Source organism: Fusarium tjaetaba (genome assembly GCF_013396195.1).
Source record: "Fusarium tjaetaba strain NRRL 66243 chromosome Unknown NRRL66243_c0000212, whole genome shotgun sequence".
Classification (NCBI taxonomy): Eukaryota; Fungi; Ascomycota; class Sordariomycetes; order Hypocreales; family Nectriaceae; genus Fusarium; species Fusarium tjaetaba.
The window spans coordinates 82,956-99,316 of record NW_023501408.1 but is presented as its reverse complement, the minus strand read 5'-3'; the positions used below and the strand labels follow the sequence as shown (position 1 = coordinate 99,316).

Genomic DNA, 16,361 nt, shown 5'->3' with positions numbered 1-16,361 from the left:
ACAAATATCTCATCTACTCCAAGCTTCGACGCACTATGCGCCTTTGAGGTGCCGACGTAAAATCAACGCTATCTCTGGACTCCGTGGATTCCATGATGGGGCCATTCGTTGCCACTCCACGACATCATAAGCACAAACACGTGCACCGCGAGCAAGGAGAAAATGTACCATGGCCACATCACGAGACGTGGCAGCCGCAAACAAGGCGGTTTCACCCCCTCGACCTCTGTAGTTGACATCGGCGCCATGGTCAAGGAGCGCTTATACCACGGATATGGAGCCCTTATTTGCTGCAACAGTGAGGAAGCTCACGTCCCATTTATCGTCTACTATCTTGGCGCCGTGTTCAAGAAGGACACGTACAGTCCTGTGTGAACGGAATCTTATCGCTTCGTAGAGGGAGGTCATACCCTGCATATCGGCACCATGGTAAAGAAGAAATCGAGCGGCCTCTTTATTATCACCTAGGATTGCCCACCTCATCTCAAGGGTGTCTTACCTTCGTATTTAGCATTAATCTATGTCCACCACCGTAGGGTCCCATAGAAAGGTAAACCGCCTCCTTCTTCCTGGAGCGCTTGGAGCCATGGCATAAATCCAATATAAGCCGCCAGACGCAGTCGACTCGACGGTGCATCCTCTTCATCAGCCCAGTTTTCCCGTACATAAGAAGTTCTCGCAAAAAACGGCCTGCTAAAGTCGAACAAGTATCCTGCATTCGATGCCAGTCTTGCATGCCGCATACAATAGACACTCGCGTACTCGAAAAGCTCGCACTCCGGGTGAGTTTCTTCAGGTTGCATATGGTCGCCTAAAATGTATTTGAGGATTTTGTTGCTTCGCTTATGGCGCAAGGAGCTATGCTCAAGAATTTGCAAACACTTATGCGCAATCTCAGCATGGCACTCCCTTGGCTCTAGACGAAAGCCCTCGGCGACAGGGTCTTCATCCGGCTGCTCTCTCAAGAGATATTCCTCGGCGGATTGATGAATAAATAATACTCGGCCATCGCTAATTTTGAGAAGTGGTTGACAGATGGCTACCATATCTGCCATACCTTCAACACTAGTTTCGATAGCGCAAGCCAACTCTTGAAGGGTCAGAGGCCGCGCTGCAATTGCAATCCACCTAAGGATCCTCGCACTGATGTGGTGGTATTTGATGTCGATGTGGCGCAGCATCCTACTGAATATCGGATGTAATCCTACTGGTATGTCCTGAACCGTCTCGATAATCTGAAGGCAAGTTCTCTTTTTAGACAGCTCATGGACGACGAAAGCAACCCATAAAAAGGCGCCCTCTGCTCTGTCGAGCAGATGTTGTTCGATCTGAGGACGGATAGCCGCAAAACCTTGTATTCTTTGTAGATGTTCCAGACTCCACGGGATGAATCTCGCGATATCATCATTGATACGTCCGTGATAATCTGGATCGAGCTTGATACCAGGGAATACTTGGCATGCTTCTGCTCCCTCAGATGTAGTCCCTGGAGTGGAGTCGCGAGACGGTTCAGAGCTTGAGGCGAGGATCCGGTTTCCGAGTATATCAACATCTCGTCCTACAAGTGCCACCTTAAGAGGTCCGTTGCGACCAATGGGTAGGGTACAGTAGTCGCGGAACTTGCTGACCAAGACATCAGAAAGCTCACACTCGTCGATCCCGTCGATAATGCAATAGACTGTAGAAAGACCAGACTGCGATAGAAGGATTTCCAATATCCTCCACTGGCATTCCAGACTGCACATGGCATTCTTTGCTTTCCCTGGTGTGTCCAAGTAACTCAGGACCTCCTGAATCCTAGATATATCGGTGCTGAAGTTGAGCAGCTGATATGATAGGCTTCGAAGAAGGTTAATGGGCTTGTTATAATATTCGTGTTGGAATCGGCAGAAATAAAATATCAAGTGACCGTCTGTGCCCTGGCACATTTTCTCAATTTGCTCCGCGAGAAAGAGTGACATGACAGTTTTGCCTGTACCCGGGCCACCATATATCCAGAAGATCGGAGACTTCTTATCGAGCCATGCTTGAAAGTCGGGGTTCTCTAGAATCCACTCGCAGGTTCCAGGGGCTCTTTGGCCCTTCGCCTCTGCGATACTGGCCCTATCGGCATCAAGATGGCTCACGAACAGAACATCCCGACACTTCTTGATGACATCCTCAAGATTGGCTAAGGATGGTAAGCAAGGATGGATGGAAGGGGTGAGAACTTTGACTTACGAGCGGCCCGTCTTGGTTGTGAAAAGCTGACGTTTCTGACATTGCCTGCGAACAGATACGATCCGTTGGTTGCCGTGATGTCATGAATGTTTTGCTGGCCCCCTGGCGAAACAATAGAGTCTCGATCCGAGCGCTCAGGCGACATGATGACTCAAATCTCATACGACTTGAAAAATTGGTAGCATAGATCCGGGGAATCCTCTCAGGGAAATGCTTTCGCGTTGCGGCTCGCCCGGGACCCGAATTTGTGCAGGTTGGCGGTCTGAAGTCGTACTGACTTACCAAGAGAACCATTAATCAATATTTTTTCATGCGTGGTGACCTGAGAATACATTCTCGTGTCTGGTGACCGTGACTGTGACGGATGGTGTCCCCAAAGCTCATGTTGGTGTTACACTGGTGCCTTCCCATGCGGCACCAACCCCTCAGAACTGGAACATCTCTCGCTTATCCTTGCACAGGATTGGGTCCGAGCCATAGTGCTTAGATGAAACTGTAGTACATAAGGAGATGGAAAGCCAACTAAATAGGCTGTAACATCCGTCTTACAGTTCTCCTCAACATGCCTGACCCCGTCAGTATTACCGCCTCCATCTTGGGTATCATCCAGGGTGCAACTTTCCTGTCGAGTACCATAGAAAACATTCGAAGCGCCCCAGAGTCCATCAAGAACATCCAACGCCAACTCCAACATCTTAAACCTATTCTTACGCAGCTTGCGTACGCCGTAGACCAAAAGCAGATCGACACCGACCAGTTTGGTGCTGAGGTCAAGTCTGCTCTTGATAACTGCTATCAGGCATGTACTGAGTTCAGCAACTCACTTGGACACTGGACAAGACACTCCAGTGAAGACGAAACATCCGTTCTGGATTATACTAAGATCGGGCTTTTGCGCCAAGGTCGAATTCGCTTGATGAAAGATCAGCTTGATCAGTGTATGAAGATACTCAACGTCACTTTGGTGACCAACAACACGTTAGTCTGACCTTCATGGCAGTGAAGCCTGGGCTGATGATTATTTACTACAGCATCCAAATGAGTCGTCAAAAAGGCATGATCAAAGAGCTTCGTGACCACAAATTATCGTCACTCGAAGCCTCCCTCAAACAAAAGATCGATAAAGTTCACAAGGACAAAATGGAAGTCGTCAAATACGAGATAGAGGCATCAGTGGCAAGCGAGACCGACGACAAAGAGTCGTTTGCTTCTGATGTAGAGCGACACAAAAATATGGTTCAAATATCGGAGAAGGTCTACAAAAAGGCTCTCGAGGCCGTCGCTATTGAACGAACACAGCAAAACATTTCTGATGTTTGTGCTACAGTAGAGAGCACTTCCCTGGCGGGCAAGTTCAACGTGGATGGGCCAGACATGACAGGGCAGGATATCACAAAGGTCCATGCCGACTAGCGAAGCTTTGCGGTAGCGGGGATGGCAAACAACTTTGACTTTATGTCCTTTGTTCCCAGAAGATAAATGATAGAGTAATAGATAGTACGGCAAAAGGGAATTGATCAGTGTTATGCGTCGAGTATTATGCCCTCCATTTTAAACATCACAGTGATCCCATGACATACCTAGCCGTCCGCGATTACAGAACCCTGCCTGTCCTCTTGCCGAATCTCTCAACAATACTCAAGCTGACAGTACATGCAGCAAAACTGTAGTCGAATCGAAAGTCCCTCCCCCTGTGTAAACTTAGCCTTCCTCACATTCGCCCACGTCCTCAATTTTACACAGTTCCAGTTTCTCTTTGAATCGAGGAGGTGGTCTTGCAGGCTGCTGATGATGAGATCTCCTCAAGGCAGTCTTGTTCAGGTCGTTGCGAGGGTGGAATTCACTGCCCCCATTGTTGGTCACGGATTCTTTGAGTTGAAACGATCGTGAATCCATAATTCTTGTGTCGTCGGATTCGGCTGTTGAGGCTTATGATATTCGAGGGTGAGGTCACACGTAGGTCCACATTTCTGAAAGGAGCGACGGAGTCAGCATGCGAGTTAGACCCAGTCATCAACGAGAAACGAGCCATACCCGTAACAGAATGAGCCGAGTCGATATTGGACTCCGTTCCTCCTTGGGGACTTGCAAGACAGACTATCGCAAGAGTTGAGTATATAAACCCCGAGCAGCCTCCTGTAATATTAGAAGCCCAACGCAATCAATCACTCTCAGTAACACCGAGCAGCTCTGGCATATTCATTTCACACAGCAGCATATAATTCGAATTTTTTAACTTCAAGATGACAACTTCCAAGCCCAAGATTCTTGTAGTCCTCACCTCTGCCGACAAGGTCCCCAAGACCGGAAAGCAGATCGGATGGTTTCTGGTAAGTGGAAGACATTCCCAGTCATGGCCTCCACATCTACAGAATATCATGCAAAGGCTTCAAATGAGCGGTGCTAATATAACCAGCCCGAGCTTGCTCATCCATTTCACATTCTTAATCCTGTGGCCGAATTAGTCTACGCGACTCCAAAAGGCGGCGAGTCTCCACTTGATCCCGTGTCGGCAGAGCTATTCAAGGATGATCCCGTATGCAAGGACTTCCTCGAGAACCACGAATCAGTATGGAAGAACACCCTCAAGCTCAGCGACGTTGCTGGTCGTTCTTCGGAGTTCGACGCAATCTTTTACCCTGGTGGACATGGCCCGATGGTAGATCTTGTCCACGACCAGCACTCAAAAGACCTCCTGCGGGACTTCCACTCGCAAGACAAGGTCATTTCAGCTGTATGCCACGGACCAGCTGCTTTCGTCAATGCGACGACCGCGTCGGGGGAGTTGATCTTGAAGGGGAAGCAGGTCACTGGTTTTGATGACGTGGGTGAAGAAATGTTCAAGTTTACAGAGGATATGGACTTTAGTCTCGAGAAGAGGTTGGGTGAGGCCAGTGGTGGAAAGTATGTCAAGGCTGAGAAGGGTCCTCTTGCAGAGAAGGTTGTTGTTGATGGGAAGATGATCACCGGCCAGAATCCAGCGTCGTCGAAGGGTGTCGCTGAGGAGATCGCCAAGGCGCTTGGAGTGTATTGAAGTGCCCAGATTGACGTAATTCTACCTTGGAATAATTTTATAGATATGTTAGAAAATCAAAGATATATCAGCTTCTCATCTAGTGTTGACATACCGCAGCAGTTGAGGAATTCTAGTGAAGGGTAAGCCCAGACTTGCATTCAAGCTTATCTCCTGCCGAACCAATCATGATCTTTATCGCAGGCGATATGAATCCACATTTAAATACCAGGATCGGCTTTAATCAGCTTGGTTTAACTCCGACGAAACGGCTTGGGCGGATATTAGTGCTGACCTGCACCTCATACTCTACCACTTCACTCCGAATAGCTTCGTCGAATTCCGAATCGCGTCGCAAGTATGTTTGGAACCTTCTCTGCTTCTAGCTCACCCGCTCCGGCGAGAAAACCCAAGCGCAGCCAGGTATCAAAGGCCTGCGACTCATGCCGACTGCATCGCGTGAAATGCGATACCGAATATCCATGTCAGAATTGCTCAAGCAAAGGTTGGCAGTGCAACAGCACGACTCGGCAGAATCCGGGATGGAATCTCTCGCGCGCGATGAGGTATAAGAACGAATGCCTCTGGCCATGTGTCAAGCTAAACCTCACGGCTGACACAACTCACAGTGAGATCGATAGACTGAGAGAACGAGTGAAAGACCTTGAGGGACAGCTCAAAGATACGAGCATCCTGACGCCACCAGATGAGCATAGTCCAGAGCTCGCATCAAGCGACTCTGCTCCAAGTTTCTCATACGCTAATAACGGAGTTCAACTCGACACTACGACAACTATCCCCTCATTAGCCCCGACCACTCAATTCTACGGACCTTCGTCCACATACTACTTCATCCATTGCATCAGCCAGCGTCTTGAAGCAACTGGCTACAGCCTGAGTAGTGGCCAAGAGCCTCACAGTTTGATACCCAACTCGGCAAGCAGATCCATGGTCAACGTCATCAATACCCCGGATGCCGAGTTAGATGTTCACCAAAGCTCGGATGATGGGGTAGCCGACCGACTGACGCATGGACTGACTGAGAAAACCCTCTCTGGGAGAGACTTATCGGCAACCCAAGAGGCCTATTTCCTCGACCTATTTTGGGACTCTTGGCATTGCTGTTACCAGCTTCTCGACGAGGGAGAGTTTAGGGCACAATACAAATCACTATGGGATGAACCAACCGGTGGATGCAGGGAGGACTCCCCTCTTGTCGATATTGTATTAGCACTTTGTATGCAATTCGGCGTCACCTCGCTGCCTCGTCAAAGTGGCTACAGGGCAGAGATCAATTCCCGCGACGCAGCTGTGGCAGGCCGTTGGCTATATCAGCGCTGTCAAACGCTCATATCGTGTGACTTGGAGAGGCCAACGCTCGAGACCTTCCAGTGTCAGCTATGGTCTGCAATCTACTTGGCGAATGCTTCTTACCAAAATATGGCACAGAACATGTTGGGTGTTACAGTACGCACAGCTTATACATTGGGACTGCACATTGAGCCAGGGAGCGATCTACCGGTCAAAGAAAGAGAAGCGCGAAAAAGAGCCTGGTGCATCATGTTCATCTTTGAAACGAGATCATGTATTCGATTAGGTCGGCCTTGGGTCACCCAAACACAGCCGGTTTCGCCATTATTGCCTACCAGCGACCGATGCCATGCTACAGTTGGCTTCGGCCAGACAAGATACACCACTGAAAGAGCTAAGCTCACCGAGATAGCTCGATCAGCCTTTGATAGTGCCTTCGATTACCGACCGAGCGGCGAAGTTGCTACCACGACTTCCAACAGCCAATCGAACCTTTATACCTCTTACATGGAGAGAATGCGGGCCTGGGCCGAATCCCTACCTCATATGCTGAAGACGGAGAGACGGAATGGTGGAAAGCCTCTCTCAACTGATCTCTCAGAGATCGAGATTGAGCCATTTGCACCAGTCTTGCTACGGAGACAGCGCTTGATGCTTGAGCTGTTCTACCATGAACTGATGCTTACACTTGGACGACATTGCATGAGCCAATCTTTGACTCGTGCTGGAAGCATACAGACCTCATATCATGAGATGGCAGACATCGCAGTTTTGCATGCTGCTGCGACGACGAAACTCCTTTATCAGGTTTACCAAGAATACGACATCTTGAATGGATGGTACGAGCCGTTCAACTGCCAATGGAATGCTGCGATAACACTTGTTGGATATCTCCTGTCATATCCCCAAGGCAGTACAACTGCTATGATCGCCCGCACGGCTCTGTCGCAAAGTATTACGGTGTTAGAGAAGATGGGCGACTTCTTTGGCACATCTTCAAGTGCCGCTGGCGTGATACGAACACTCCATCAGAAGCTGGACATTCCCGTCGAAGCTCCTATGGCGATGGACAGCAACACCATCTCAGCCGGCACGGTCCAAGACATGGACTTCAATGAACTTGGGGCTTTGGACCTATCGTTTGAAGGCATACTGGGGACTTTTGGGACGGAATCTGAGTTTGAGAGACTTGGCTTTGGTATTGATATGCAGACTTTTCTAAATAACGATGCGTAGGACCTAGAACCATTCTCAATAACCTAGGCCTCAAAGTACGAAATGTTTTCCTGCACTTTGAGCTTCCAACTCTGCACGAGATCCTGCCTCTGTCCTCTTGGTGACACCTCCACAATAGCCCGCAAGAAGTCGACTGCACCTTGCGTGTGCTCCTGAAGCGTTGAAGTGAACTGAGCATCCTCCAAAACCGTGCAGCCCTTGTCCTTGCAACGCTCCTCGAAGACTTCCATCAACTTGTACTTTTGCGCCAGGGACTCGGGTGTGTCGATTCCGTTCCAGAGGAACGAGCGTCGTGGGTTCCACGAAGGGCTTGGGACGACGCCAGCGAACTCCCAGTCGAGAATACCAGTGATCTTGCCAGTCGAAGGGTCGTACATCATGTTGGCGAAGTGCAAATCTTTGTGGGCGAGGCGCAGCTTGATGTTGTTCAGCTCCTTGGAGTGTCTCGGGAGAGCGGCTACAAATGCTTCGAGGCGGGGAATTATATCTCGCATGAAGGCCAGCTTCTCGTGGGTTTGGATGAGCCGTATGTACTTTGCGACGTGTGCTATAATGTATTCGACGTACGTCTCGTATGGCCCTCCGATGTTCAGAGTCGCCACTGTCTCCCCTTCAGGCCAAAGCGCTTGAATATCTGGGACCTGCCAGAATGTCTCGTCCACGACTGGGCCGAGCTGAACGTCGCCTCGATGATCGAAGGTCAATCCTCCGATACCATCCCATGGGTGCGCCTGGAGCTGGGTAAGGAAGTCGATCAGCTGGTCAAGGATGTCGTTGTGTTGCTTGTCGCTCAAGCTACCGTAGATGTCGCTGAGCGTGACACCTGGGATGTGAGAAAGCAAGGTGTCGAAAGCTAGTAATATAAAGCAGTAGCAAATATACTAGGATATTTAATACAGTATTTTATAAAAATAAGACTATCGTAAAACCTTCTGTTATATTATCGCNNGCGATAATATAACAGAAGGTTTCACGATGGTCACATTTTTATAAGATACTTTATTAAATATCCTAGCATATTTGCTACTGCTCTATATTACTAGCTTTCGGCACTTTAAAGCAGGTCACTTAAATTAATACAGGGTCGTGCATCGCCGGTAATGTCCTGTAATACATTAGTATATCAGCTGAGACTCAAGAGTTGTTTTTTCCTCACAGCAAGCCGGAAGTCCCGACAGCAAACCACATTGCCACTACACTTCTGCCCAAGAGTGCCATCAAGAATTCCTATAACATTCAGGCTGAGATCGACACAGTTGTCAGAGGTCTTCGGATTCGTGGACAAAAGACCCAACAGTCCGCGTTTATTGTTGTTGTTCGCATTGCCAGCCTCGTTATTGCAACACCGAACACTTGTGTCCGGCCCACAAACTGCCTGGGCTTCAGAGACCTTGAGCAGTTCGACCCGAGGCTTTCTCCGGCCTTTCAAGCTTAGAGCAGCAATAGCGGAAGTAAAGACGGTGATTATAGTCATGAAATGCATGATGACAGATGGTAGGGGGTGGAATGGTTAAAACGATCAAAACCAGGGAGATTGAGCTGCGGGCAGGTGATTGGAAGTAAGAGTTGGTGATTGACGATACAAAGTGCTATGAAGACAAGAGAAAGTTCCGATAACTTTATACTCAAGAAGAATGACCCATTTGAAAAGTTTCTTCGTGAGGCTGGCGTTGTCTGAACGGCAAGTAGTGGCTAGACCACAGCCATCTGTTCAATATCTTGTTAAGGCGAGCACAAGGCTGAAGTCGGCAACAAATAACACACTATATTCCCTCCACAGTTTAAGCTTATCCCGAACCTGCACAAAAAACAATTGCAATTGGCTAGTACCCAAGACATCCTCTTATGCAAGAGTTATTTATTTTCCCTTGACCATAGAAATTCCGCCATCAGAATCTTGGTCTTTTGAGACACGGCAGATGGTGGCTAGTGTCCTGAATCTAAAGTATGTTGATTCAACGGCCCGATTGCAAAGACATTTCAACTTAAAAGAATGCCAGTTAGAGCCGCTGTATAGCAATTCTATTACTACTGTTTATTTGGAGGAACATCGATCCCACGTACTGCCGTGACAATGGACCTGGTTACTTGATTCGTCCTCGTGTTGAGGGCTTGATTACTTTGTAAGCCACGTGAAGGTCAGGTGTACTTCCTGTTGCCGATGCGACCGATTGTAACTATGTCTCAGCTTAAGCGTTTCAAGGGAAAATTAACAACCTAAGAATATTTGACTGGTATTCGACCAACCGTGCTCACACTATTGCCTGGCCCAACCAACATATCATACTGCTCTTACAATCCTCAGCCCCTTCCATTCCCTGCAAAAGGTATTGTATTGCACGCTAGACTTCCCTTGGGAATTAAAACACCTGGAACTAACTAATCTACCATTGCGGCGTGCCTTTGGCTCGAAGAGTCGCACCGTACCTCCACAACAGGAACGGGGCCGGCCAGCCCACGACGATGAACACCAAGGCAAGCAGGCTATTTCCCCAGCCATAGTCAAGTTTCCGATACATTCCCGGGGCAAAAATGGGAAAGGCAAAACCTGCAATGCTGCGAAGAAACTGCGAGGCGGCACTTGCGGAGGCGATATACTTACCGAAGGCATCCATAACATAGGCTTGTAGAGCCTGTGTATTGAGAATGATCCCACAACCAAAGATTGCGATACCGATGTCTGGGACGATCCAAGCAGTATGCCTGTCTGCCGACCAGCCATAGAGGAACAGACCGAGAGGGATCAGGATGGCTCCAGGCAGCATTAGAGGAACACGATACTCAGGTGCCGTGTCGTCGCCAGCTTTCTTCTTGAGATATCCCCAAAGCTTATCCATGAAAATCGCGCCGCCCTGTGCTGCTATGGTGTAACCTATAACTAGGGCGAAGTAATGCAAGCCGCTCTCCCACTCTGACTGGCCGTATCGCTCAATCCACAGAGTCGCAAACGTGGAGAGAACGATATAGAGAATTCCGAAATTATAGGCCAGGAATATGGCAACGACTTGTAATATTTGTTGCGTGAAGAGGAGACGGAACGGGCGACTGAGTGCTGGGAGCAGGACTGGACGAAGACTTCGTTCCGAGTCAGTCATATGCTCTGTGAAGTAAGCCCTTCCGGTCTCCTTGCGCAAACGCGCAGCTCTTTTTTCCAGCAGAACAACCTCATAAGTCTCGTCGAACACGAATAGAGCAATGATGGCCAGGATACCATCAAAGATGGAGAGCACCCAGAAGGTCCAGCGCCAACCCACGGTCTGTGTGACCGCACCCCCGACGATGGGCCCAAGCGCCGGACCCAGCAGAGGGATAAATGTCGAGATAGCGAACGAAGTACCCCTTTCTTCCGCCCGCCACATATCCGATAGAACCGGGTTCGTCACAGCAAACTCAGCGCTTGCCCCAAGACCTGAGAGAAGACGGCTTGCAATCAACAGACCACTTGACTTGCTAAAACCCGCAACGGAGTTCCAGAGGATATAGAAGTAACTAGAAGCCATCCATGTTGGACGCCGTCCGAAGACTTCAGCTAGTGGAGAGAGAACCATAGGTCCAAAGGCAAATGCGAGAACGAATATTGACAGGAAGATCTGTGTTTCCTCCGCGTCGGTGTGTAGATCGTTGGAGATTGTCTCGAGAGCTGGGGCGAGCATTGCGCCTGACATGAGAGTGACCAGGCCGCCACCGGAGAGCAATAGAGTTATGGCCCATTTGCGCGGCCGGGACCAGTTGTAGGGATGTCCTGGGTCGCTGTCTCCATCCCAGGTTACCTAAACAGCCACAAGGGTATGATTAGCTTATGTGAAGCGTCACGGACTATGAGAAATATACCAGTAGCGGTTCCGCCTCGGACTTGCTTGGTTGGACACTGCCTGGTTCGAGTTCATTTTTATTTTGAGTGACTGGGTCGACTGGAGCTTCGTTGTTCTCCTGGGCCGTCATCACGGGAACTAAGTATGCTATGAGCAGGATAAATAGATATGATGCGACCTCGAGAGGTGGTAAAAAGATAATTTGTAACTGGGACAAAGGTTCGGTTTCTTTTCCCTTCTTCCACCGTTGTGTCCCCGGAAGGGCTCCTCGATATAAATACTTACATGTCGTTGATGGGACTTTTGTTTAGGACTTCGCAAGTAGCTCGGTCCGAGTTCAGTGTGTTGGCTCAGCATGTCTCATTGAGATGTCATAACCTTTATTATCAATCAAGCTCGGTCCGAGCCTGCTTTACAGTCCAGGGATGACTATTTGGAGAGTTCATATGACAGGGCGTTGTGCACCACTCGGCTTGGAAACTCGGCTTGGAATGCTTCGGCTTCGGCTTGAGGATTCGGGGGCTCGGATTTAAAATAAGACACTCGCACGCAGGATGGGGGACAAGCACCAAGATAGCAGTGATAAGACCTTTGACAAGGGCTCTTCGGTTTAACGGCACAGCTTGGTGCGTCATCCGTGCGGAGTAGCGTTCGTACACCGAGCCCACGCTAAACGGCGATGTGATAAGTGACGATCGAAAGCGTACACTTATACGAAAATTCTAATTTCTCTCAGGCGACCGCCAAAATCTCGATTATCTTGTATGGTTACATCCTACATCTTATTGCGGGTTTAGCTTACCCTTGTGTGCGCAATTGGGCTTTGACTCTGTGTGGCACTGCTTGGTCTATTGTACTCCGTAATCAGTTGGTACTACCATTATTGATGAAGAAAAATCTCTTCATGATTTGCTCTATAGCAGTTTAAGTTAAACGCCATGTAACCATGTTTTACCAGCCTCAGCCTCTCGAGGCTGCTGTAAGGTCTGCAACAGGGTCTGGATCGCATGCTCTGCGGGAATGAAGAAAGACAGAATAGTTGCGCAGGAAATCGACTTTGTTTTAAAATTGATGTTTACAAGAAAAGTTTCATGGCTGAATAGTCAGAGACAGCGACTCATGTGGATAAAGCAGGCAGCAAAGGCCTTGGCCTGCGAAGCTAAGCTCTCTAGGTGTTTAAGTTCAGGTATCTTCTAGCTTGCCATTCCCCAGTAACTGTAGTATGTATTGCTTCTACCATAACCCTTTGCTCCAGGCCAATCTCCCCCACGCAGCAAACTACAGGTAGGAGAGATATTGAGACAGTTACTAGATATGTATTATTTGCAGTTACGACCTACCTATGGCTTCAGTTTTATAGCCACCGCGTAAAGCGTGGCACGTCAAATGACGTTGCGTCTGTCGAGCAAGGACAAAAGTGTGCCGGTCACCCTTACGCTTTATTCTTTGCTTCCGAACCGCACAAAAGCACATTAGCTACTAAGCTTAAATATGTGTCACCTACCGAATTAATATCGCCATTAGTTCTCATTCCCGACCTTAGCACTTCCGGAGCTTCGGCGCCTCGGGCCTTCCGATGCCAAAGTAGATCCCGACCTACGTCCTACTGCGCAAGCGAAGAGATGGGTATAAACTGGTGAATTTCCAGTCTGCTCGTTTGCAGTTTCCCATCTCGAATAACCTGTATAATCACTTATTTTGTGATAACTCTCGGAAAAGCGTATAAAATGGCTGTCCCTCCAGAGCCTCCCTCCAACCAGTCATCCGCCAACATAGCAGACGAAAAAGTCGGCATTCCCAGCTATTTGTACTTCAACCCCTACCAGAAACTCGTACTCTATCGGTAATCTCGCTGACATTCATCACAGGGAGCCGGAGAAGACGTCACGAGTCGACGATACCTCATCCGACACTATCGCCGAGAGGGTAGACCATACAGTCGAACAGAACGTGGAATCGCAGCACGGCCACTACGAGACCAGACAAATAACAACCAGACAGGGCGAAGCTAAAACCTGCAAGATCGTATGCTTCAGCGCCAATGACCCGACCAACCCCAAGAACTGGTCCAAGGCCCGAAAGTGGACCGTCACTCTCACCTTGAGCTGGGTATGCTTCGCTGTTGCGTTTGCCTCGGCCGTCATAACTCCGGGCATCGTTGGTGTTGTTGAGCGCTTCGATACGTCTGATGAAGTCGCTTTGCTGACCATCACTCTCTTCGTGTACGGCTTTGGCATTGGACGTGGGTCAACCGTTCTTACTCCCCTGGTAGACAACTTTATTGACAGCGAGACAGCTCTTGTGTTTAGTCCCTTGTCGGAACTTGATGGGAGACGCATCATTTATCTACTGACGTTTGGCATGGCTGTTATCTTCATAGTCCCGTGCGCCGTGGCTCAGAATATCGAGACGTTGCTGGTGTGTCGGGCCATTGATGGCATCGCTATGAGTGTGCCCGTTGCAAATGTGAGTCTTGTCGAAGATCTGTGTCCCGCTGAATACCTCTAATTTATCACCTTGCTAGATTGGCGGTAGTCTCGCAGATATGTGGCGACCTGAAGAGCGCGGAGTTCCAATGACAGCGTTCAGTGCTGCCCCTTTCCTGGGACCGATCATGGGTATGAAGTAGCGCAGCGCTCATTGCTCCTGTTCGAACTAATCCATTTCTTTCTAGGTCCGATGATTGGCGGCTTCGTGTTCGAGAACAAAGGATGGCGCTGGCTGTACTGGCTGCAACTTATTCTCTGCGGTTTCCTTTTTGTGTGTATGGTCGTCCTTGTCCCCGAAACATATGCCCCTGTCATTCTCGAAAAGAGAGCCAAGAAGCTTCGGAAGCAGACTGGGGACGATAGTTACGTTGCGGAGCACGAACTTGCCCAGCACACGTTTGGGGAAATTGCACAGATCTATCTTGCCCGGCCTCTCAGGCTTCTGGCGACGGAGCCGATTGTCACGCTGTTCGCCATCTATGCAGCAATTCTGTATGGCCTTCTTTACATGTTCTTCGTGGCGTATGTTTATCCCTTCGATCTCTCTGTCTAGCATTGCTGATAAACTCTAGGTATCCGATTGTCTTCGAAGAGGGCAAAGGCTACTCGCCTGGCATCGCAGGGCTCATGTTTATCCCCATCTCTGGAGGCATCGTCGTCGGCCTCGTCGGCGCACCCTTTGTGAACGCACACTACAACAAACTTCGATCGCAGCACACCGGTCATCCACCGCCTGAGCTCCGATTGATTCCTATGATCTGGAGTTGCTGGTTAATCCCAATTGGTGTCTTCATTGTGAGTTTGTACCCACTCCCATCCTACTAACTGATGGATGGAATGCTCGTCTTTATACATGTCCCTTTGTGCTTCAGGTCAGGCTGACGCTCTCTTACTTCTAGTTTGCATGGACCTCTTACGATAACCTGACATGGGTTGGACCATGCCTCGCCGGTCTTCCAATCGGCATCGGATTCGTCTTTCTCTACAATTCATTCAACAACTATATTGTAGATGCATATCAGCACACAGCAGCTTCAGCGCTCGTTGCGAAGACGCTTGTTCGTTCGATTTGGGGTGGATCGACTGTTCTTTTCACTACGCAGATGTATGTCTATAGGCGCTGTGAAGAGTCATCTTCCGACCAGATACTAACTACGCGAATAGGTATCACAATCTCAATCCGAGATGGGCATCATCTTTGCTGGGCTTCCTTGCTTTAGCTTGCTGCTTCATTCCCATCGTCTTTTATAAATACGGTGCCGCCATTCGCAAGCACTCGAAATACGCCTACTCGGGGGAGTAGTCTGCAAGGAAACGCGCAAATGTTCAAGGGTAGGCTGGTTCTTCGACAAGGCCTAAAAGAACAAGCCAGGGCATTAATTGGACTTGGGTCATTAGAATGGACTAGACTACTATTGGCGGGCACGTCACTTGCCCCTACAGGCCAGCCACAGAACCTCAGTGACTGGAAGGTGACACATAACTCAACACATAGAATGTAGAATACTTTATTAGCTAGACGTAATAGATTAGACAGTCGAGAGCCCTTTATGCTCTAGACTCTATTGTATGCTTAGTTGCTGCATGCCAATCTGTTGAGTAAGGAACGCAAAGGGAATTCCTGAGACCTCGGGTGTCAATTCGCGTCGGCTGTTAGATAACCTCCGACGCTCCGGCGCTACAAGACCTGACTGACGTATCAGAGCGTTGATCCTTTCTATCAAATGTGGATCAACGGACCTACCATTTGCACTCGGAAGCTCCGAAACGCGATCAAGCCGAAGCTACCCTTGATTTCTCTCTCAACCGAAGAATCAATCATTTCTCGTCATCAGAGAACTTATCTGTGCCAAGAAGAAATACTGCCGAAAACTGAAAGCCATACGCGTCCAACAATTCTCTTTGATATGGAAATGTCCGGGGAACCGCAGGCTCCACATTCAACACGTGCATGCGCAAGCTGTAAAGCGAAGAAGCTTCGATGCCTCATGAGCAATGGCCCGCCTTGGACTTGTCAAAGGTAAGTGCGACGACACTGCGACGACTTGTTCCATGATACGTGATTCATTTCTAGTACTGACCGTCCTATTCACAAAGGTGCGTAGAGAGAGAATTGGAATGTGTAATCCCTGAATCACGTCCTCGGCGGCGCAGGAAGAAAGGTCAGAAGACCTCGTCTACTCTACCCCGTGACCAATAAGGTCCTTCTCTGACACTTCTCCCCAGTATACGAGTCAAGACTTGAACGACTCGAGCGGGAAGTTGGGAGGGTTATGTCTT

General features: G+C 49.0%; 8 protein-coding genes across 8 annotated transcripts; 5 read left to right on the top strand and 3 right to left on the bottom strand.

Moving 5' to 3' along the window:
• Positions 1–162: 162 nt before the first annotated feature.
• On the top strand, positions 163–375 carry FTJAE_9334 (uncharacterized protein; the record flags this gene model as incomplete). The annotated part of the gene is made up of 1 exon (XM_037356245.1): positions 163–375. The coding sequence occupies one exon, from the start codon at positions 163–165 to the stop codon at positions 373–375; it is 213 nt and encodes a 70-aa protein (XP_037203586.1).
• A 143-nt stretch (positions 376–518) lies between these two features.
• Positions 519–2,365, bottom strand: FTJAE_9333 (NACHT and ankyrin domain protein; the record flags this gene model as incomplete). Its single annotated transcript, XM_037356244.1, has 2 exons — positions 519–2,170; positions 2,221–2,365. The coding sequence occupies 2 exons, from the start codon at positions 2,363–2,365 to the stop codon at positions 519–521; spliced, it is 1,797 nt and encodes a 598-aa protein (XP_037203585.1).
• Positions 2,366–2,782: 417 nt separating this feature from the next.
• On the top strand, positions 2,783–3,633 carry FTJAE_9332 (uncharacterized protein; the record flags this gene model as incomplete). The annotated part of the gene is made up of 2 exons (XM_037356243.1): positions 2,783–3,198; positions 3,252–3,633. The coding sequence occupies 2 exons, from the start codon at positions 2,783–2,785 to the stop codon at positions 3,631–3,633; spliced, it is 798 nt and encodes a 265-aa protein (XP_037203584.1).
• An 830-nt stretch (positions 3,634–4,463) lies between these two features.
• On the top strand, positions 4,464–5,254 carry FTJAE_9331 (uncharacterized protein; the record flags this gene model as incomplete). The annotated part of the gene is made up of 2 exons (XM_037356242.1): positions 4,464–4,550; positions 4,637–5,254. 2 exons carry the CDS (start codon positions 4,464–4,466, stop codon positions 5,252–5,254), a joined length of 705 nt encoding a protein of 234 aa, XP_037203583.1.
• Positions 5,255–5,593: 339 nt separating this feature from the next.
• Positions 5,594–7,780, top strand: FTJAE_9330 (transcriptional regulatory; the record flags this gene model as incomplete). The annotated part of the gene is made up of 1 exon (XM_037356241.1): positions 5,594–7,780. One exon carries the CDS (start codon positions 5,594–5,596, stop codon positions 7,778–7,780), a length of 2,187 nt encoding a protein of 728 aa, XP_037203582.1.
• Positions 7,781–7,803: 23 nt separating this feature from the next.
• Positions 7,804–9,263, bottom strand: FTJAE_9329 (uncharacterized protein; the record flags this gene model as incomplete). The annotated part of the gene is made up of 3 exons (XM_037356239.1): positions 7,804–8,633; positions 8,861–8,885; positions 8,964–9,263. The coding sequence occupies 3 exons, from the start codon at positions 9,261–9,263 to the stop codon at positions 7,804–7,806; spliced, it is 1,155 nt and encodes a 384-aa protein (XP_037203581.1).
• Positions 9,264–10,164: 901 nt separating this feature from the next.
• FTJAE_9328 (major facilitator superfamily transporter) lies at positions 10,165–11,722 on the bottom strand (the record flags this gene model as incomplete). The annotated part of the gene is made up of 2 exons (XM_037356238.1): positions 10,165–11,550; positions 11,612–11,722. 2 exons carry the CDS (start codon positions 11,720–11,722, stop codon positions 10,165–10,167), a joined length of 1,497 nt encoding a protein of 498 aa, XP_037203580.1.
• A 1,597-nt stretch (positions 11,723–13,319) lies between these two features.
• On the top strand, positions 13,320–15,384 carry FTJAE_9327 (multidrug resistance; the record flags this gene model as incomplete). Its single annotated transcript, XM_037356237.1, has 7 exons — positions 13,320–13,399; positions 13,461–14,058; positions 14,117–14,210; positions 14,267–14,603; positions 14,654–14,876; positions 14,981–15,186; positions 15,246–15,384. 7 exons carry the CDS (start codon positions 13,320–13,322, stop codon positions 15,382–15,384), a joined length of 1,677 nt encoding a protein of 558 aa, XP_037203579.1.
• Between the last annotated feature and the right edge of the window lie 977 nt (positions 15,385–16,361).